Source organism: Daphnia pulex, chromosome 7 (genome assembly GCF_021134715.1).
Source record: "Daphnia pulex isolate KAP4 chromosome 7, ASM2113471v1".
Classification (NCBI taxonomy): Eukaryota; Metazoa; Arthropoda; class Branchiopoda; order Diplostraca; family Daphniidae; genus Daphnia; species Daphnia pulex.
The window spans coordinates 8,887,450-8,910,126 of NC_060023.1; the positions used below are offsets into that span (position 1 = coordinate 8,887,450).

At 42.9% G+C, this 22,677-nt stretch overlaps 3 protein-coding genes and 1 long non-coding RNA gene across 8 annotated transcripts; 2 read left to right on the plus strand and 2 right to left on the minus strand.

Moving 5' to 3' along the window:
* Positions 1 to 46: 46 nt before the first annotated feature.
* LOC124197929 (protein eyes shut-like) lies at positions 47 to 19,266 on the minus strand. 5 transcript variants are annotated; one of them, XM_046593511.1, is made up of 8 exons: positions 19,164 to 19,266; positions 14,016 to 15,242; positions 4,801 to 4,917; positions 4,418 to 4,643; positions 3,841 to 4,164; positions 2,438 to 2,513; positions 1,881 to 2,202; positions 47 to 1,806 (listed from the first exon to the last, which is right to left on the minus strand). In XM_046593511.1, the coding sequence occupies exons 2-8, from the start codon at positions 14,994 to 14,996 to the stop codon at positions 1,498 to 1,500; spliced, it is 2,355 nt and encodes a 784-aa protein (XP_046449467.1). In that variant the 5' UTR covers positions 14,997 to 15,242; positions 19,164 to 19,266; the 3' UTR covers positions 47 to 1,497. The 5 variants fall into 5 exon arrangements, with proteins under 5 accessions (XP_046449467.1, XP_046449469.1, XP_046449465.1 ...); XM_046593513.1 differs by lacking the exon at positions 19,164 to 19,266 and having other exon boundaries at positions 3,841 to 4,161; positions 14,016 to 15,502; XM_046593509.1 differs by lacking the exon at positions 19,164 to 19,266 and having other exon boundaries at positions 1,881 to 2,214; positions 3,841 to 4,161; positions 14,016 to 15,501.
* On the plus strand, positions 8,189 to 9,577 carry LOC124197934. The gene is made up of 3 exons (XR_006876390.1): positions 8,189 to 8,742; positions 8,877 to 9,070; positions 9,160 to 9,577. It is a non-coding gene; the product is annotated as an uncharacterized LOC124197934 (long non-coding RNA).
* Positions 16,353 to 19,162, plus strand: LOC124197930 (calcium homeostasis endoplasmic reticulum protein-like). The gene is made up of 7 exons (XM_046593514.1): positions 16,353 to 16,491; positions 16,554 to 16,993; positions 17,052 to 17,343; positions 17,411 to 18,158; positions 18,242 to 18,661; positions 18,733 to 18,877; positions 18,943 to 19,162. The coding sequence occupies exons 1-7, from the start codon at positions 16,467 to 16,469 to the stop codon at positions 19,105 to 19,107; spliced, it is 2,235 nt and encodes a 744-aa protein (XP_046449470.1). The 5' UTR covers positions 16,353 to 16,466; the 3' UTR covers positions 19,108 to 19,162.
* LOC124197927 (TELO2-interacting protein 1 homolog) lies at positions 19,144 to 22,665 on the minus strand. Its single transcript, XM_046593507.1, has 9 exons — positions 22,379 to 22,665; positions 22,185 to 22,321; positions 21,944 to 22,124; positions 21,732 to 21,879; positions 21,242 to 21,650; positions 20,834 to 21,178; positions 19,514 to 20,760; positions 19,330 to 19,449; positions 19,144 to 19,268 (listed from the first exon to the last, which is right to left on the minus strand). Exons 1-9 carry the CDS (start codon positions 22,552 to 22,554, stop codon positions 19,176 to 19,178), a joined length of 2,856 nt encoding a protein of 951 aa, XP_046449463.1. The 5' UTR covers positions 22,555 to 22,665; the 3' UTR covers positions 19,144 to 19,175.
* Positions 22,666 to 22,677: the final 12 nt, after the last annotated feature.

Sequence of the window (22,677 nt, forward strand, 5' to 3'; positions counted from 1 at the left end):
TGAATCCTGAAATTCAAAACGAGAAAAGGAAAAAAGGCAAAACAGATGCGATTCAGTCACTATTTATTATTCAATAGGTAAAAAGACCTTGTTGAGAAACGAGACCGACGTCTATATGTTATGTAAGAAAAATAACTAAAACAATACAGTGGCAATCTAGTGTGTTTTGTTTTAATACAAACGACTGATAGAAATAACGCACATTGAAGAGGCTGAATAGATCGGCTTCAAACACGACACACTCAGCCCCTAAATTCGTTTTTGACATCTCGTCAGAAGTTAGGTTCCCCCCATATGACACAATTTAGCAACAACGGCAACAACATAGGCACCAAAGGTATATATATAACATCGACGTAATAATTATATAAGAAAAGGGAGAGAGAGAGATAGAGGGGAGGGGGATGAGGAAAGCGTGACTACATGTGTATACATGTCATGCTTTGCTGTGTTAATAGGAGCACAGTGTAGATGAATTCCAACGAGGGAGATATTACATGAGACACATTATTGTAGGAATTGTAATGAAACAGCAGACACACAAGTCATTCGGTAGATAGTGGAAGACACTCTACAGCTATATGATATATCAAACTCAAATGCTTAAGACACGTACACAGCGACACATGAAACGAAGAGGGTGGCAAAATGGGAGGATATGATTTGAATCGGTACGAATCACCCGACCGCATTCTTATTTTGACCGACTTGGAAACTTGCAGATTTCGATTATCGAAAGATCATAATCCCAACAACTCGTAGTTTTTTTTTGTTTTTTTCACCTTCAATCCACAACAACAGCAACAACAAGAGGATAGACCAAACACTGTACAAAGCACGGGAAGGTAGGGGGGAGGGGCTTGTCAGAGATGAAGAGAATGAAAATTTAACACCGATATATAAAAATCTCCAATCGAAATACGATTTACCCGCACCATGACGCTACTACAGTGCCACACAATTTTGTTTAACTTGTTTCTGTTGGCGTGTGAAGGAAATGAAAATGAATCAGGAAAATCGAAAAGAAAACAAACAATCAGTAAGCCAATGACAAAAAGAAGAATTGACGTGATGATGACAGCGAAAAGAATTGGTTTCGCTTTGGTTAAGAACCAAAACGACACATTGAACAGCGCGGTAAATAATTAACCCCGAGAGACACAATTACAACAAAAAAAAAATTACACTCATCAATTTAATTATTTGCTTTGCATATAGTTGGCGTTTGAAGGAGAAAAAAAACTGGTGGAATAAATCCATCGTGTGTGCGAGCGGTTCATTGTATACAGAGTGCGGAGGATATGGATTGGTGTTGACGTGCCGGTCAGAAAACCTTTTTTTTTTGTAACTTGGTCGAGATAGATTCTCATGTGTATAGCTGATTTGTGTACGTGTTATTTTCCTGTTTTTCTCCATTCTCCATGTCTACTCTTCGCGAATCAAAAAGCAGGATACAGTTAAAAAAAGGGGAAGTCGTACGGGCCCGACATCCGTCGATCATGCCGACAGCTCCATACGATCCAGCGATTCTGGACTGAGCGATTCGTCCTCTTCGGACGGCTGGTAGTTGCGATCCTGCGACAGGTCGGCGCCGCCCTGGTGGGGGTGGTGATGGTCATCCGGATGGGTTTCGAAATGGCCGATCAGATGAGTGTGAGACTGATTGGCGGAAGCGTGAGAGCTGCTAAGTAGAGGATCTCCTCTGGTCGCCTGGTTGAAATCGTCTTCCATAAAGTCGTCCAGTGACGAGAATTCGCAAGCGACAGCCAGGCCACTTCCGCCGATCTCCGGAATCAAGTCGGGGACCTTGATCATTTCAAATTTGATTTTAGTCATAAATAAATTCAATTGTTAGGACTCATCGCGAAATATGTTTATACTTTTCGGAATGAGTTGTCGTCACGGGGCTCCGTCTTGATGTAAGGCGGAGTGGATGGCGTTAACGGGGCCGACGTCAGGTGCGGATCGGTCCAGGTTCCTTCCGAATCGGAAGCCGGCAGCGGCAGTCCGTGCGTTTTGGCTTGGAGTTCCAGCTGCTGGATCCGGAGCAGTAGCCGCCTGTTTTGCAATTCCAGCTGCCTCTGTCGGGCCTCGTTTTGGGCCAGACGGTCGCGGTCGTGTCTCAGCCGGCGGATGTAATCCACCGAGGCTTTGAGGATGCCTCCCTTGTTCTGGCGGACGTCGCGGAAGCAGTCGTAGTACCTGCACATATCACTATAATCTTTTAAATACTAGGAAGAACTTTGCGACGAACGACTTAGTGCTACAGCAAGTCCCCCGATCATCAATCAAAATTGTTCTGGACAATCAATTGTTTATCAAATTAAATTAGACCAATCACATTGATATGAAATGCCATAATAAGTGAATGATCGAGCCACTTGAATAATTGATAAAACATGATATCGATTCTCATTTGAAATGGAAATGAACGTACGGGTCGTTACTCTTCGGTAGCAGAGTGCCCAGCTCCTTGATCCGGTCATTGATGTTGAACCTGCGCCTCCGCTCAACTGTTTAAAACAAAAAAACAAAAATAACAATTAAGACCTTTTCTGTTGATTGTTTTCCGGCTACTGGTTTCTTTTTGTTCCATCATTTACAAGGGAAGAAACAAACTGATAATAAATAATGGATGCGGACAGTACGGCGGCACACGAGCGCCGGAAGTGCGGCGCAGCAGTTACGACTTTTAATGTCTCTATCTTCTTCTTCATTTTTTGTTGTTGTTTTACATCTTAATTTATTTGATCATTTTTATGGTTTTATGGATGAGAGCGCTATGGGAGGGATTATAGAAGGTTCAAAAGGTTGCGTCAATACAATCACGGCGGTCCTGGTTCATTTTTTGGAGTAGTTTCAGGGAGTCCGAACAGGTTCGAACGGGATGCCAACTAACGAGGCAATCAAACGGCGGACAGACAATTTCAGACGACGGCCGTGATGTCAAACGAGAGATCTGGAGATGAGCGGGTCAGTTAGAATAATATGTTTGGCCACACAATCGACAACGGATCTTCACGGTGGACAATAAGAGAAAAACAAATGACGAATCAAGGTGAATTGTATCATGATTAGAATAGTATGATAATAATTCAGTTGGCCGCGATCTGCTTATATAACCAAAAAGTGGATTGCGCGCTGGCTGAATCAAAGAGTGGGAAGGGAGAAGAAAGCCAAGTCGATTGTTTGTTATTTGTGACTGTCCATTGCAGAGATTGAGACGAAGAGTCTTAAGAGGCAATCGTCTATTGACGATGAGCCAAACAAACAACTGATTAAGATCCCAATGTTGAAATGGAGAACAACAACTCGGTCCTTATTATTGACCCAAGAAATAAAAACAGGGCCTGCAACTAATTCACGCGGTTCATCTGTTCGATATTATACAAGCGACGGCGTGGTAAAACCCCACAAGTCTGTCAGAGTAAACGAAATGACGTTCAACGGGAATCCAACGGTCGTTTCCCGTAGCAACCAACTATGGTTCGACAGCTCGAGACGAAAAACAATCTGATAAATATGAGTGCTGCCCACCCATGGCAAGTTGATTGACAAATATTCTTATCTTGATGAGTCGATGCAAGTGTGGCGACTTTACATAACCCAAAGATCAACATATTTGTTTCGTTGTCTTCCCTTGGACAAAGACCAACAACTGTTGGAACGCTCTCTCTCAGGCCAGCACGCAATCGAAACATTCCAATACGAGACAAACGGGACACACACAACACTGATTGCCGATTATCTCTGCGCAAGTGAGAGTAGGGAACTAGTAGGTGACCTAGAAAAATTGTGGTAGACATAGAGAACAAAAAAGGTTCTTTTTCGATTGCTTACTCATGTTGTGATTATCTTTCTTCTGGCGATCTTTGGCTAGCGCCCGTAAGTCGACTACTCCGCCGGTCGAATCACCGGCTAGCGAGGCCGACAGCCCGCCGCCGCCGGCCCCAAATTCCGTGCCGGACCCGCTGAGATCCAAGTCGACGAAAACCGAGTCGATGGATCCGCGGTGGTGGTGATGGTGGTGGTGATTGCCGTTGGAGAGATGCGAGCTGCTCCGCAACGGATGGTGGCAAGGCGACGAGGTCGGCGACGTCATCGGAGAAGTTAACGACGAAGGCGGTCCCGAGGTCAATCCCGATCCCGATCCTTTCAATCCTGCTAGTTGGTAGTTTAGCCAATCAAAGACACGAAAAGAAGAAACGAAATTAAAAATCGGAAGAGAACCAAAGAGATTAAATTCTAGAGTCTACGTCACAGGTAAAATACACATTCACCTGTGTTATCAGCTCATAGTTCCTGATTGTCAATCAAAATTCGAATAGAATCAATATTTTTGAAACTAATTTTTTTTTTCTCTTCCACACGACATGACAATTGGACATTCCCTGGTCTCTCATAATTTATCTCTTACCAGCAGTGAAGGCTCCGGTGATGATGGGCACGTAATCCACGTTATCGCTAACGGATGTCGTCGTACCCTTGCCGGGCGGCGTGCTGCTGCTGGTGTTGCCGGACGTTAGCTGTTTGGTGGTGCCTGGCAGCTCGAGCGCTGTCGGCAGTGGAACGTGATCCATGTGGTGATGTAACGTCGAGCTCAAAGTCAAAAAGTGTTCCATCAAACTGCCCGAATCGCTCACCTAGATCCGGCGACGAGACAAAAAACAAAAACAGCAAACAACACAAGACATTGAATAAGATGAAATTGACATAACGGAACTTTTGTTAATCTAAGATTCCATTTTGTTTTTTTGTTTTGTTTTTTTGTTTTGTTTTATCCGAGAAAATCAATTTCACCTCGGGCGGAAGAGTTTGGTGTTGGTGATGTTCAGATGTGGCGTCCATGACTCGATTGCGATCAGCCTCTTCCAGACCTGCTTCCAGATTCAAAATGTCTTCCAAGAAATCGTCCGCCTATTTTAATTTATTTTGATCGAATCAAACAAAAGAAAATCGGGTCAATTAAATATCAACACAAAAACTGGTTCAACGACTATAGAGAATAAATCAATATTAATAAAAAAAAAATACTAGAAATTAGAAAATAACCAGAAAACCGAGAAAACCCGAAATGGATTTGGTGTGTGTGGGTTTTCTCGGTAATGGCAAACAGGATCTTACGAGACACATTCTTAACTTATTTTCTCTCTTTTTCTCGCAATCGTCTCTCTGTTCTACCTGGTGGACGCTGAAGGTAGTCATGTCTAAATAAGTCGGCATGATGGTCGTTAAGCCCGCCAAACTTTCAGGAAGGCAAGCAACAACAACAACAACAACTGGATGGCAACCAAATTTGTTTCCAGTTGGCGGGTGTTTCGCCGACAGGTTTTCCCTTTTGCTCGGAAAAAAGTTTCGAGATTTTATTTCGATCCCGCGTAAGCACTCTCTCGTTTCTTCTCGGGAAATATCTTCAAGGGGGGTCACGACCCGTTCGACCAGTTCCACTCAAAATCACTACCAACACTTCCAGTCACGGCAATTGTTTCTTTCAAAGCTGTTGAAAATTACGCGCGTTGAAGAGGTCTACTAGTGGGTGACGACTTGGTTGAGAAAAGGTGCGTGTGTGCGTGTAGCCAAACAGCTCAATAAGAAGATTTGGACTCGCTGAACCCTTAGGAAAACACTTCCGAATGAACATAAAAGAAAAAGAAACCGCCCAGTGTGTGTGTGGGAATTTGGAATTAAGGGGATTACGGCGCGCACTTGCGGTGGTGGTTGCTGCGAGCACAGGAATATTCAATCGCACCGATAGTTATCTTTGTTAGACTATCTTCTTTTTTTATTTAAAAAATTGTTTGGTTTTTTTCACTTGTTGTCTATCTCGACTTGTTGGTTCGGTCTCGAATGAGACTTTTTCTTTGGGGAGCGGAGATGTTTAACAGAAAACAACCAAAAACAATCGACAGCCAAAAGGACGACCGACGCTTCCCGGCCGAGTATCCACCCACATCTGGGGGGATTTCGGGGATTGGTACGATTAAGTGTAAACAAGGATCCACAATGGGAAGAAAACTACTAATAGAGCGACACAAGAATCAAGTATTAACAAGTAACTATCTCGACCACCCCACCCCTACCTCTCTCCTTGTGGGTGGGTTTTTATTTTATTTTATTTTTTTAGTCCGGGAACTTTGGTTTGGATGAGAACCATCCGGATTCAACTCACGAAGGATGAAAAAGGGGGCATGTACACTACCTATTAGACCCCCACAGGTAAAAGAAGAAAACAAAAAAAAACAGTAGAATCAAATTCTAAAAAGCTCGTTTCTCATTTTCTACGAAATCCAAGATACAAGAGAAGATGAACCGCAATCAAATGCCGGAGGGAAAAAAAAGGGTGGGGGGAATAAAATTATAGAAAAATTGACATTCTAGACGGGAGATGGTTCGTAAAATCTTGTGACTGGCACGCGACTTGGGACAAGACTGGCATCGTGAAATAGGATCGGGGAAAAAAAAATTTGTTTTCACATTTCGTTAATTCTTGATTTGGGTGGAATTTATTCAGTCCCTTTCTAGAGTGGCTGGCATTTGTCTAAGTGTCACATTATCTTTGATTCCATCATTACTTTTTTTTTTAATTCGTGATTTGCTAATAAATTATTTAAGCGGCGGATTCCATTAGGAGAATGGAATCGATCCACATAGAGGCAAACTGCTGATGGATGATGACGATAAAAGTTGAATTATTTCGTTTTGTTTCTATTTTCTCCCCGATAAATCTCAAAGGAAAAAAACAAAAATAAAACACGACTGCAATGAGGTCGTCGATCCGGTTCTTGAGATTCTTTCGGTGCAGTTTCAACCCCACGATGACAGAGAGTGAGCACACGTTTTGATTATTGCTCTGGCCGGTCATGTTCCCCAGGCTCTAACTTTTTTGTTGCAGCGCATGAGCGTTTCGTTTTATTTTTTTTTACCCATCGACAATTTCTTTTTCTTTGGAATTTCACCCGAAATGTAAAAATATTCAAAAGAAAAAGAATTAGAAGAATTAGAAACCAGTTTGGGTGTGGCGAATGTTGTTGGAAAAAATGTACAACACCCGTTGGCAATATTTTTTGCCGTTATCGCGCAGACTTTTCTCGTAGAAAAAGAGAAAGAGGGGAGAAGAAAATGACGATGCAGAAAAATAGAGACACTTTTTTTACGGCTCGTGCCATATTTCGTCATTTTCATTCGGCAAGGATGACGGCAATATATAAGCGGCCCAAACTCGAAATGTTAGATCGCACGCGCGCGCGCCGGCAGACGATTATAAGACCAAGTCGATTGAAATTTTTTTCGGGAGAACAAATAACCGAACCGGCTCGAGTGGGATCCCGTTTTCCTTTTCCATCCCAAATGGAATCATCAGCGAGTCGGCTCACTCGCCATCACCGACATATTTTTTCACAACAGAAATTGATTTGGTGAGTAGCGCGTCGATTGAATGCCCAACGAATCGCACGAGCCACTGAGATATTGTCAATTCAAACCGGCGCCAGCGGTTAGCGGAGAGAGAAATACCAAAAAGGCAGATGTATGTGTAACCTACTCTGGATCATTTGGCATTTTCCATTCGTTCTTCCAATTACTTAAGACGCGGTTAGAAAAATGCGCCGCATTTAAAAACGAAACGCAATCCCGCAGCTGCGTCAATCCAAGGTGCGAGACCCACTGTGTGTGTCGTTCGTACACGATACCTTGAGAATTCAATTCGACAAGAGTTTTCTTCATGATTAATTTTTGGGTTTTGTATTTTTATGAGAAGGGATTTTCCCCGCTGGTCATTAAAATGATCGGCCATGGAAAAACAACAAGAAAAAGGACGGGTCAGAGAGTCTCTGTTAAGTTGTCTACCTGTGTTACGTAGAGGATTGAGGGGTAGACGGCCAGCAACGAGACGGCGGCTGAGGAATAGCTTTGCCGACAACCAATCAGGCATCGTCCATTAACTCAACACACCCAAAAGTGAATTCAAAGAAAAAGCGGCCGATATCAATTCTCCGATTCTTGGTTATTCCTCCAACTGTTGTCGTTTTGGGGTCAAGAAGGGAAATGTCAAAACCAGTCACTGTTTTAACGACCGCGAGACACACACAACCTGTTAGCTGCTACCTCCTATAGGTTTCGTGTGTCTGGCACTGGTCGGGACAGCGGCAGACAAACTTATTGCTACCGGCGCAACGTATATGTATATGTATATACTCGGTCAAATTTCCACATCATCACGAAGTCCGCCGGCGGTCTTTCTCTTGTTTAGATTTTTTTTTTTTTTACTCAGCCCCAAACGCTCGGCTCCAAGGTTCTGAGACCGTCGGCGGGGGCATGGAACAACATTACATCAATAGTACCAGCGTATACCAGCCACCAAAGATTAGGCAGGGACGACGTAAAAAGAAAAACCGGAAATAAAACGCTGTATACGTACAGTTATCGCGCAAGCATTCGACCGACGACGACGACGACGGCCATTTGATTATCTTTGTTCGTTTTTGAAATTTTATTGGTGGGGGTTCGACCGTCATACAGTTCTAAACATTTAGTAAGTAAGTAACTGGCTACAACTGAAAATCGTCGAGAGTCAAAAAAGTAATTCCCGATTTACTATACGGCGGGTAATGACGAATAAAGCCAGACAAAGTTCTTACGGAGCTTACGCGCAGTAGTGTAATACGTCGTACACGACAGGGTAGTGGAGAAAATTCTCTCTTATCTCGGGAATCGATCGTGATTTAGCATTCGGCGCGAGTCGAGGTAACAGAGCAAAGGTAGTCTCGAACGCTGGAAACCAGTTTCATCCTGCAGTTCAGACTTTTTTATTTTCTGTTCTGTTCTTTTCTTTTCTTTTTTATTATTATTTCTAATTTACTAAATTATATTCGGTTAAGGCTATCAGTCAAAACATCCACGACTTGCTCTGTCGCTGCAGCCGAATCGTATATAGTAACTTCAATCAAACAATAATACAATTAAGTCCAGAAAGAAAAGAAAAAGATTTCAAATGAAAAACCAAATCGCAAGAAAACCGGTTCAAGTGGAATTGTAGTTTCCTGACACGACAAACAACAACAAAAGTTACTAGGTGATAACTATAAAAGCTCCCAAGAAAGAACTCGAATTCAACAACGCCAGAAAATGTCGTTTGGCTTTTAATGTTTTCTTTCGTATTAGGAAACGTCGAAACGACAACGATAATTGATTCCGATTTTTTCTACCTAACGACAAACTGTCAACTCGTCAATCTAATTCTACGCGTGTTTTGTTGTAGCTGGGCATTTCTCGAACGCCGGAATTACACGACACTCTCTCTCTCTCTCGAGTGGTAGTACCGAAATTTATGAATTTCCACAGCCGTGACGGAACGTGCTTTACCTGAATAGGAATAACTATAAAATCAATCAATCAATTCTATATGTAGAAATACGATTGAATATGTTGAAATCAATAATACGAGTCGCTCAACGAATTACTAACAGATTCCGATTACGTTTAGCGTCAAATAAAACAAAAAATAATTAGGGCGTCTGCGCGTGAAGAATCGTCAGAGCATAAAGAAAACGATCGTTGCACACAATTCCACGCCATAAATATATTCTATAGAAAGGTTTCCTTTTATTATTATTATTTTTTATTTTATTTTATTTATTTCATTTTTTTTTACCCAGAGCGTATTATCCGCCCGGCTTAGCAACCACTCTGAGATTAGGAAGCCCTAATACTGATGATATTATACGCATTGCATTATATCTATATCGCCCACGAAACTGTTTTCCCGGGCTGTTTTTTAATTCAAACATTTCTGTAAAGAGCGGCCATATGGGAATACCAATGGATGTGAGGTGGACGTCAAGTAAAACCTAAAATCCGGCTCTGACTGGTTGTGATATTTTAGTAATCCAATTGATGTGAACCAGCATTTTTGTTACTGAATTCAATTTTTTTTTTACAATCATCTTTGTGCGTGCCAGTGACGACTATGTGCTAAGCACCAGAGACGGCCAATGGTCGTCGAGATTTTTTGTGTTATCTGATCTAAGTAGTTTCTCTCTCCTACGATGTGCAGTGACGGAATGACGCTTAAATTTCATCACCGGGGCGCCGGATTGCCCAAGGCTAAAAAATCTTAAGATAATCATTTGTTCGGTCGTTTGTTAATGATCAGGAAAGGCGAGATTAAATTGAAAAAAAAAAAAAAAAAAGAATTCAAAATATGCAGCGTCAGTTAAAATTTGTTTTCCCTCCCAAGCCGGATGGAATTCGGAAAAGGGAGACGAAATCAAAGTGGAAAATATGTCAAGTAAGAGCGAAACCGAGGGGGGAGTATAGTCGATCTTTGCTAATTGATACACAAGGACTTGCTGCACACACTGGGCTATGTGTGTGCACACCCACTTATATTCCCGGTTCATCTCTCCATTTCTCTTCTTTTTCTTCTTGTGAATCGGCACTTGGTAAATTGCCGAGTTGGCAAGATGACCTCAAAGAGTGTCGATAAGAAACCGAAAGAATATTGTATCGCCCAGAAAAAAAAGAAGAAGAAGAAGAGAAAATCAGATCAAATTTGTAGTACCATGGAAGAAGACGAAGGGAAAGAGAAGAGGGCGTGTTTCTCTCTTCCTTCCGCTGGCTGGCTGGTTACATTGAGCTGGAGTGTGTCAATTACCAGCCCCGTCGAAATCAAGTTCAAACCTCACTATCGAATATGTAGGGGAGTAGAACCTGCTTATTACCATAGATTTTCCACTAGCCACTACAGGATTATTTTCGATAAAAATTTAAAACAAAAACAATTCCATTTGCCTAGAAACGAGAAACGTGGCCCTTACGGCGTCGTCTTGATTTCTACCGGCTTTCTACCGTCATCACCGTTTCACTCCCGCCCTCTCTCTCTTGCTCCGGCCAGCCATCCGATCCGTGAGTAGAGGGCACGCAGTACACACACACACACACACATACACACACTGTATACCTAGTCTAGAAGCCGGTGACGTTGATCGAATAGCGCAGCCCGCAGGGTTACCAACAATCAACAACAACAGCAACAACAATAACAGCACACACAAAAAATGAGCTCTCTAATACACGATTCACCGGAATTTCGCCGGGATAAGTATTTTCACAGAAATGCAGAGTACAGAGCCGCCGCTAGCTTTGAGATTGTTTTTGTTTTGGTTTTCAACTTTGGGTTGTTGTTTGGTAAATAAATATGCGTACAATAAAATGATGATTGACTTTTACGTCGTCATTACGAGCAAGTTTTCTTTTTTTTTTGTTCAAAAATGATTGTCGGCTTCTGTCAATAATGACACTGCGGGTCAACCGAATGGTAATCGGATAGATATCATCGCGATAATTCTAATTTGAATGCAAACGACGCAGTGAAACAAAAAGAAATTACATTTTTGAATTTGTTTCGGCGAATGCGTCTAGAAAGTGACTAGACTTTAATGAGTTTACGTTTGAAAAAATGCTAATTATTCAACAACAGCAACAACAACAAAAAAAAGAAATAGAAGAAATATAAATTATAATCGACTTACGAATTTTTTGTTTTGTTTTGAAAGAAATAAGTAACGGGTTCCCGGCACTTTGGAATGTGTCCACTAACTCCCGAACGGGAATAATCTTCTTTTGTTTTTGTGTGTCTCTCTGAACGTCAGAACTTGAGCAAAATTAAATTCTTCTCTTTTTTTTTTGAATTTGGCGCGTTGACTTTTTGCACTTCTCTTGGGGATTGGTTCGAATTTCCAACGATTTTTTCCAAAACAAAAAAGGAAAAACTGGTTGAAAGAAAAAAAAAATTGTTACAGATTGGTTTAGCCGGACGCCATGTTTCGCCAACGAGCTCCGGCTATGAACTGCGGGTCGCTCTCAACAACGACGGCGGTAACAACAACAACACCTCCAGCTAAAGAACGGGGGCACGAAATGACGATCAGAAACCGTTTTTTTCTTTCTTTTTCTTTCCTTCTCCCTTCTTCTTCTTCTTCTTCTTCCAGACGAGCAGACATGCAAAGAGACCACAATGAAGAACCCGAATGAAGGAGGAGAAGAAGAATGAACAAGAACCGGCAAAGTTTTTTGTTTTTTATTTTATTATTCAACTAGAAAAACCCAGAAGAATTTTTCCTATTTGTTTTTTCTTTTATCACTGGAGAGAGAGAGAAACCCGTTTTTTCTCTGTATGTGTCTCCTCCCTTTCTTCCGCCAAGTCTACACTCACCAGCACCCTCTACCCTGACCGACGATACTGCCTTTTCATTTCGTCTGTTTCAACAACCAAAATGTTCCGTCCAAGAAAGATGGGTCTCCTTATCGGGCGGAGCAGGTCCAATCGACCAGTTCGATACACACAAGGAGATAGACAGCAGAAAACCAAACGAGATATCGACAGACACACACACACACACACTGTGTCTATATAGTAGCTTATACGTATTTCGTATACCTATTCAAATTGCGAGTCATGATTGTGAGTTGTCTCTGGGCTGGCAACTTTGCTTGCCCCATTTTCTTGATTTAGTGGGGAGTCTCTTAATCAAAAAAATATCCTGCAGGGCCACCAGGAAATGGTGAGAGACGTCTTCCTTCTAGAACTTATCTGACGTATTAATAAGGAATACGCGGACCCAGTTGTAATAGACTTTTGTTTCATAATTGTTACGGATTTCTTCAATCTGGCGGGGGGGGGGAGCAAAAGGCAAATGAGCTGGGGGAAATTCAAACGGTCGTTCGTGAGTCGAAATCAATTGACCAGAGTTCAACATTGACACTCACGCCACAGTGACACGGCAAAAATCGATTGGCCCGTTTTGATCACAACCCAAAATAAAAGCAAATAAAAAAGCCAATGATCACATAAAAGAATCAACTTTCAAAGAGATAAAAAAGAAATGGGGGAAAATCGATGACAAAGATTCTTACATCATGGTGATGCTACTGAAGAATTAAAATGCCGTGTCCCGTTGGAGCGAGAGAGATTGATAATTATTCCTAGGATCAAAATCCAAAAACAAGGATTTTTTGGTTTTCCCCTTTTTCTGAATGACACTTCTCACAGACACACACGCACACACACGGTTGGCACAGAGGAACGAAAATGTTCCACGTCGTTCGACTTCTGACGTCGTCGGTTGAGTGGCAAACGGTCGGGTCGCGGATGTTCTCGTTTCAGTCGCACAGGAAGAGCCTAGGCAGAACACAAGGAGAAAGAGGACCCTGGTTCACTTGTATTCCTTGGCTTCTTGGCTTTTAAGAGATGGCGGCAATCAAAAACGGAGAAAACGTCTTTTTTCTTTCCCTTCGCTTAAACACGACTGATCAAATTAGATACGAAAGGACACACAGCACTGCGAACGGCAAAAGCCCACAGAGAGGCATATCCGGAATGATGGAAAAGAAACAAGAAACAAAAAAAAAATCCCCAAAAAACAAAAGCCTTGAATAATAATAAAAAAAACTAAAAAATCTTGGAAGGACGACGCCACTGACGGCGCCGACGAGCACCGTCAACCTCACACGCTCAACTTTTGTTCGTGTCCGCGTCCGAGTCTCAATCAATACCAAAAGCGAGCAATGGAAGCACCCCCTCTATACTTGCGGGCATTATATAGCGTCGTCGTCGCTCTCATCCATCGGAATCGCAAATATAGGAGGGGCCACGCCGACGCTATTCCGCCGACGTCTTGACTTGCGCAATGCCAACCCGGCAGAGGGGAAGCAAAAGGGGGGGGGGGGAGAAAAAGACAAGAAATAATCTCCTTTTTACGCCGTGGAGAGGGGGAGAACGAATCCGCACATTCATCATTGCGACGGATCAATTTGAGCTCAACTCGATCCGGCAGTAAAAGAAAAATTCTCTAAGGAGGGGAGGGGGGGGGGGCGGAAATTTTTCGATAACAATTGCATTACTTCCTCATTAATGTCAGAAATCTCTCTCAAACGGAAATGAACGCTAAATTAAAGCTAGGCGGAAGAAGAAGAAAAGCAGGATGTCGGTTTGGGTTTGGATGGATATTTGACTTTACCTCGGCGTCGGTCGGAGCTGCTGACGAGGAGGGATGCTGGTGGGTCACGGGGATGACGAATCCGCCGGGCGGGGCGGAATTGACCGCGGTGATGGGTCGCTGATCCATCGGACACGAATCGGACCCTTGTTGTTGATGTCCCTGCTGGAGGAATTCGCGCACCTGGCGCTTCCGCGATTCGATGACGTGGTAGAGTGTCGGATTCTCCAGCCGGGTGCGCACCGTCAAAACTTGCGGCGGAACCGACACGGGTTCCATCACGCTCGGCTGTTGCTGAGGCGGGACGATGATGGGAATCCCCAGTTTCTCAGAAGGGCAACTGGCCGCCCTTCCGGCGGATTGGTGGAGTTTGATTAGTTCGCGCTCGCGACGCTCCTGCTGCTCCAGTTGTTGTCGCTGAAGTTGCTGTTTCAATTGGGTCCGTGACGGTTGGGTCGTCGGGGACGAGCGCGGATGCGGTGGACGTCCTGTGACCCGATCCGGCTGTAGCGGATAAGGTGGCGGTGGTTGCTTGATTGTTTCCTGAATCGCCGATTGAATATTGCCAGGCTGCTGTTCCCAAATGAATGGATCACTTTCGAGGATCATTGCCAATTCGTCGTCGATGCCAGGGCCTTTTGTCCTGTGGCACGTGGAAGTGCCCGGACTGGATTGGACTGACGACAGGGGGCTCGGCGACGGTGTTTGGAACGGCGTTGCATAAGGGCTGACGTAGGGCGAATGGTAAGGCGTTTGGTAAGGCGTCAGTCCGCCAGGATAGGGCGGAGGAGGAGCCTGACGTGGACTAAGGTAGTTGCTGGACTGGTAGATTCCGCCTTGACCGGATATGGCGTTGGGCCCGGACATGGTCACCGTGATGCTGGTATCTGATCGAGCACCACCAGCACAAGTGTAGTTGGGCTGTTCCAGTAACAAACTGCACCCGATGGCACTTAGATCCATGAATTTAGTCTCGTCGTTCAATTCCGCTTTGACTGACATGGTCGTCCGAGCGGAATCCGAGCCTTCCCGGCAGCCAATGTGGCACAACGCATGCCTCGTCTCACGATTCAGCTATCGTCTGCCAGACTCGCATCTCATTCCTCTCACTCCGCAACGTCGGAATACGAAGTTGATTGAAGGTCAACTTTTTTTCAAAAAAGGGCTCGTGTTTTGGCATATGAATCAAACACAACACCCAACCATCTCGGCGCCATTCGACGAGCTACTGGACCTCCCTCCGGATCTCTGAAAATCGAGTGGAAGAAATAAAATGTTGTTTTGAATGATTTGGATCAAATTGAAACGAAAGAGCACTTTACACAATCAGTCAAAAATATTTTGGGTTATTTCATTTCCACTTGAACAAATACACTTATTTCGATTCACACACAATCTGTCGAATTCTTTCCAACGCCAACGACTTTTTTCCTCCAATTATTTTAATATTAGAACAAGGAAGAAGATTTTGTATGCGGCCGATTTGCTCACGACCCGATCGCCGACTAACTTTGCCCACGAAAAACTGGCAAATTTGTTTGTTTTTAGTTTGAATTTTTCTTTTTCCTACACGACGCGCTTCTCATTTTCTTTCTGGTCTGGTGTTCGCCCTTTTTTTCGCAGTTGCTTCCAAATATTTTAAAACTTGGCTCAAGTTGGATGCAGTGTGCTACTATTTTGGGCGCCATACACACACACTCGCATACACACACACACACACACACACACTGCTGATGTATATTATTGGCATTCGCAGCCGCCCACTCAAGCTATTATGTTACCCGAACGGTCGAGAACGGAAATAGGAAGAAGAACAGGCGAAAAAAATGGTCTTCCACTGGTCATCATTGCCCCGAAACACTGTCATATTAAAAAAGAGGTAGTTCATCTGGGACAAAGAGTTATGATATTTGGTGTGTCTTTTGTTGCGACACATCGTTCGATTGGGACCCTGCCAAGAACGCATTTTGAAATAGCGAAGAAAAAGCGAACTGTCCGTTTGAGAGTTGATGTATCTATTCATGTGTGCTACTGCTGTAATTGTTGGTTGACCGATTACTTTGCGTGTGATGACACGACCTGCAGCGCGAGAGAGAGAGTCAGACTCCCCCCCAGCGAGACGAGGAAAGAGATTGGAACTTAACGCGTCAACACATCATATCAACCTTTAATTATGTGGAAAACGAGTTTGAATTACAAAGAAGCATATACTCATAAATATGGAAAGCTGCATTCGATGTATACAAACAAGAAATTTTTCCCCAATTGAAATTCTTGTCACACGTTAGGGAATTTACTATTCGCACCGAACTTCACGCCATCTAGTTTAGCAAAAACGCACCGTTTACTAGACTCTGGCGGAATTCAACACGAACTATTAATGCCGGCATCGAAACAATTCACAGTTGCATATGTATGTGTGTTTTTGATTGCCTAAAGTTTAATTAAAGTTTTAAAACATAAAACTCTGCAATGGATCTACCTCGTCCTCCCGAAGGTAATAACCGTTTAAATTGAAAAATCTCCTCATCAATTTGTTCACAACAAATATTTTTATAGACATAGAACTGCGCAACATTATTGACAAGTTAGCTCAATTTGTGGCGAGAAATGGTCCCGAATTTGAGCAAATGACGAAAAACAAACAACGAGATAACCCCAAGTTTGGTTTCCTGTTTGGTGGGGAACTTTTCAACTACTACCAGTACCGTGTGACAACAGAGCAAGCAATTAACAAGCAAAAGTTTGTCCGAGAGCAAAGTCAACCCATGAGCTATCCAATCAACTATGGCCCACCGCCTAATACAGAACATCCCAGTTTCAATAGGAATTACAACTATGGCCCTTCTTCTGCATGGCCTAGGGCTCACCCACAGCCATCAATGCCCAATCAGATGTCATTTCCTGGACAAAATCCCATCCCTCCTCAAACAGATTTGATTGCTTTAAAAGGTGCAAAAGATGTACTCGTTGCCCAACAAACTCAACTGCAGGAACAGGTAAACATACTCCAGATCATATCAAAAATAGTAAATACTAATTGGTTTGGTTCACCAGATCAAACAAAGTGAAAGCAACTTGGCCGCTCAACATCAAGTGACAGTGCAACAGCAGAAAAAGCAGACAGAGGAAACAGTCAAGTTGCAACACGAAAAAGAAGTCATGGAAAAAGCGTTGGCAAGTGGAATGAATTTGGCAGAGTTAGAATTGCTTTTACTGCCTATCATGGATTCTTGCACCAAAGAATCCATATCTCAGGGTAAAGCTTGGATTCTCCATCATGTGATGCAGCCTCATTCATCCTCTGATGCCATAGCACAATATCTCCTTTTCAAAACAACTCAAAGCAGTAAGTTTTCCTCTGTTGTGGCTACTTGGCATTGCCTGAGCATTTTTTTTTCTTTCTGAATCAACAGGTCAATTTACCCACAAACTTCACTTGATCTATTTGGTCAACGACGTGTTACACCATTGTCTCCGCAAAGGACCCGACACGCTTTTAAAGACACTCGAACAAGTTGTCGTCCACATGTTTTCAAACACTAGTCTGTCTGCAACCGACGAGGAGCAAAACGCCAAATTGCAAAAACTGGTCGTTTTGTGGCAAACGAAAAATAATTTGTTTGAGCGTGGTGTCCTGGAAAGGTTACACGCACCTTTACACATCTGGAATGAATACCACAACAGTCTAGTGGCCAAATACTCGGCAGCCGTAGCAGCTTCAACTAGCAACATTCAGCATACGTACGAAAACTACCGCGGCCAGCATCAAGCCTTCGTCAATCATGCCAACCACCAGATTCAGCAGCTAGAGCAACAGAAACTGCAAATTGAAGAACAAATCGCGGCGGCCAATGCTTTGCAGTCTTTTAATGCACCTCATCACGCCATGCCGCCGGATTTCTTATCTCGCCCGCCGCCAGTTGCTTCCCTTAATGCCCCGCAAAACTACCCGTGTGAAGGAATTGAACCAAAGGCTCCCTACTTCGACTTACCAGCGGGATTACTCGTCCCACTGGTGAGAATGGAAGACAGCGAGTACAAAAGCATCGATCCGAAAGATATCCGCCTTCCTGCACCGCTCCCACCGTCTGAGCGATTGATTGCCGCCATTGATTTCTTCTACAGTCCTCTCTCGCACGACCGACCACGAAACGCAGATGGGTTCGTGATAGATTTCCTTTCTTGTTGGCTTATCATTCAAGCTTCTTCTTCTCAACTTTTCTCTTTCTTGTTTTTTTTTTTAGGTGGGAGCAGATGGCTCTTTTCGAGTTTTATAAGAACAAGGCAACTGCGAAAAAGAAGAAAGAAGAAGATATTGCTCAGGGATTACGCGACATGTCGCCGCCTCGAACTCCTATCGAAGTTGTCGAGGATCATTCCCCTGAAAGAAGTGGTAAGAATGGAATCAGAAGTCCCGTGCGTCGAAGATTCCGCAGTGAGTCGCCCGAGGAAGAGCATAGAGAAGAATCGAGGCAAGCTCGATCACGATCCAGATCGCCTAGAAATTCAACAAGACGTCGCCGAAGTCGATCTAATTCAGAGTCGCCCCGTCGAGCTGCACGCTCTCGTTCTCCTACACCTAGTCGTTCGGAATCAAGATCTAATTCGCCCGTCACGATGACCGGTTTTGCGCAAAAGCGGAGCCCCACGCCACCTTCAGAAATGTAACCAACCCCTTTTTTTTCCTTAAGTTAGGTCAATGTGATTTGGTTAAATTTGATTCGGCGTTTTGCAGTGCATCCGTGTCGTTTGCCAAAGGTTTCACGACAAAGCTGGACGAAAACAACCGAGGGCATCAACTCTTGTGCAAAATGGGTTGGGGAGGAGCTGGACTCGGCGCAAATGAACAAGGCATAGCGGAACCCATCAAAGGAGGAGAGGTATTGATCGAACGGTACTATTTTTGTGTCAACAGAATAGCGGATTGATATTTTTCGTTCTTCAGGTTCGCGATCGTTTGGACCAGTTCAAAGGTGTCGGTATCAATATACGTGATCCTTTTGAAAATTTCCGAAAAAGCAAAGGTCAGGCGTTCATCACGAGAATGCGCTCAAGGGCCGAAGAACGAGAAAAAGAAAAGGGCGGACCTGACGATCCTCCAACTCCATGAGAATTCACTCACTCTACTTTTGCTTAACTCACGAAATACAGTCGATTCGTCTATACCTTGATATCCGTTTAATGGTGACCTGAACAAGTAAGGGGGAACAGCTGTTTGACCAATTCTTCAGCGTTGACTGTAAATTCACTTTCGTCGTTTGTAGTACCAACCTAAGAAATATTAGATTGATTAAAAAAAATCGAGTCAATATAATCATGCACGCAATTTTACCATGATGGATCGAAAACCTGGGCGTGTTAAAGTCCGTCTAGACACCATGCTATGTAAAGTTAACCAAACGGACCCCGAGTGATATTTGGCTATGGCGACCAAGTTGTCCTTTGCTAAACTCTAAACAACAAACACGATACTCAATAGGATATTATTAAGAGCATAAGGAAGAATAGTTGCAAACCTGAAGTTCTGAAATCTGTTGGTTGCTGAGGTACAAAGAAATCGCTTGAACGATTTTACAAACTTCCAATACAGGTGGATCGATGAATTCAACTAGGGTGGCCATGGCGGATAGTACGGATTTTTGTAATTTGTACGACTGGCTGGCAATGTGCGCTCTGCTAGATCGGCCACGACTAGCAGTAGCCTGGCTTTGCAGGAATAGCACCAATTTATGAAGAATTTCTTTGACAGCTCGATGGCGAATAAAATCTGGGCAGCGACGAACTAATGAAAGGAAAATCTCAAACGCCTGCCTCTGTTTGAGATGTGATGTTCCCAACAGCTGATTCTTTAAAGGCTCCCAAAGTTTGTGCACTTTCGGCAAAAAAATATCTTCGTGAGAAGAAAGCACCTCTACTGATAAGCAAATGGTTTGCATCAAACTGGCGTAGAGTTTTTCTTCGGTAGATTGTGGCAATATCTTCGTGCAGCGATCCAAAATATCGGCTACAAGAGTAATTTGAGGTGGGATCACCTTTTTTTCTTCTTCGACTTCAGGATCATCGATCTGTTCCGGTTCTTCCGTATTAGCATCACAAATTTCTTCTTCTTCATTTGTTTCCAAATATGTCTCACTCAGCTTAATGTTTGCTTTGTAATCAACAATGCGCTGGATTAATTCCTCTTTTTCAAGAGTTTCGCCTTTCGATAGAGGTTTAGCGCAGGCTGGTCCGGCAGGTCTCGTGTTGTGCGCGGCTTTCGAATACAGTTCAAGTACCTGGACGTATGGAAGAGCTCGGAGAGAATGACTCTTGTCCAGTCCTTTCAAAGCATGTTCAACCATTCGTTCCAGCCAGTGTTCCATGCGAATGTCGGAAAGCATCAGTAACGCTCGGAGTAGATCAATTGCGCGCGGATATCGAACGATGTTTCGTAATTGGAAGGTCAACTGGGGTGCATAGTAGTCTGCATTCTCTTCGAGTAGCTTGGATACAGAAGTTAGACGCAATGCATCTGTCATACATTGAAGGGACCGAACTCCTGCTTCACAGAAGTCCGGATTGCCGGCTTTTTCCAACACAGGTTTCAGGGCAGTTAGCAACATGGACGAAAAGTCAGTCCCCATTTGAATCGCAGCTTCGCCGATCACCAACAACATCAACTGGCCCAGTATGATGTCGTTTTTATGTTCGCTGGTCGAGTGAGTAAGATAAGTTGAGTATTCTCTTATGATGGTCGTGAGAACAGGAAGATCCATAGCAGCACCTAGAACAAGTAAAGAGCGAATAGGAGATAAGTTATTGGATAAGGATCTAGTTGAGTTGACTTTCCAAATTACCTTTTAGTACTAAAGCCATAACATAGACTGATTCTTTATCAAAGGAATCTTTTTGTCTAACAACATCCAAGAGATAATCAGATGTATCGGCCAAGTTTCCATGACGGCCGATCGTGGAGCAGCAGGCTGCAAACTGAGAGACAACTCTGTCTTCTCGCAGGTATTGAAGACTGAATGGGTCGTCCCTTTCTGTGACTTTAGTCGGTTCAAGAGTGGCCGAGATGAGCAAACCTTTAAATAAGCGTTGCCGAAGACCACTGAAAATCAGACTTTGTTCCAAACGAGGCCCCAGCAAAGTCAGATGGCCCTGAAGTTCTTGCAAAACCACCAGCTGGTCACGAGTTACTGTAGAAAAAACGGAAAATATTATTATTTTTACAAGGCAAATATATTTAATTTGGGCCATACTTCCTTGAGTCACAATCCTTGGCAAACACGTCACAATATCATAAAGATTTTGTCTTATTGCCGAATCAAAGTTAGTTTGAGAAAAGCTCAGATTTGTGATTCGTTCTTTTGCTGCACGCTCAACTTCTGGACACTCATCAGCGGTGAACTGAACTAATTTCTTGATTAGCAAAGGCAGCGAAGGTTCCAAAGTAACTGAGCAATCCTCCACCACACCAGCGACCAGAGAAATCATTTCAAGTTTCACTTTCCAATGCATTTCCGGATTTTTCATCATCTTCTCGAAAACCAAATGTACGTTGGTGCGGGTTTGTTGGAGCCATTGATCGTTTTCGGATTTTTCATCATTATCAAAACGGTTGTTGTTTAAAATGATTCTGATCCATTTGGAAAAAACCTCGACCGCTCTCTGAAAAAAACAAAAAAAAAACATTGTTTAATAAAAACAGAAATTTATATTTTAAAAATTCAAAAATGCCGCTGTCAATACCATAGTTAAAACGTGAGATTGTTTTATCGTTCCGTTTATAATTTTCAGCATATTTGTACATGTTCCCGGGAAGAAACCAGAAAGTGAAGAGCCCAGTCCATTGGATGGAGTGCAAGACAACTCCATGAGGTTATCTAATGCAGAAATCCTGTTTAATGAGAGAAATTAGTTGATTGTTTTAAAAATTGATAGAAAGATGTATCAAATTTTACCTCAGCTCTTTCATTTCTTCATTAGCAGCAACCTTAAGTAAAGTGAACACTAAATGCCCTAGTAGTGGTCTACTTGCTTCTGAGAGCAACTCAAGGATAACTTCAGTTGATGCCGATTTCCATAAGGCAAGCAATGATTCTACCGTAACCAGTTTGACTTCTTCAGACTGAAAAGTTTTTTCTGAATTCAATGCAATCATTGTTTAAAATGTAAATCAATAATCCAAGCCATTTAGCTTACTCTCAGTTGGGTTGACATTGTGTACAACAAGCAGAAGTTGCAGCATAAAGTCTGAAAATATTTTGTACACCTTGACTGTTGATTTACGACAAACCTCTTGTAAACATTCACCAACGGCACAGAACATTTTTTCACTTCTGAAAAGCTTACAACATTTTTAACCACAGTAAAATTTACAGCTGAAAATGTTTTACCTTAACTCTTCATTGGATGCAATGATAAATAATGGAAATAATATATATTCTTGCAACTGCTGGATTGAGTTCTTCTCACTTTTACTGACAAGGTTTTTCAGTTTTATCAATCTCTCCACAGACGGAGTTTTCAACAGTTCAACACAGACAGGTTTAAATTTTGAAAAGTCACCCATTTCAAGAATGAAACAGAAAGATAACTTTGAAAACACAAACAAATTTATATTAATTCCCACAGACCACGAAGCTGTGCTATGTCTCCATCAACTGAACGAAAACTGAATACTGAACGAAACCCG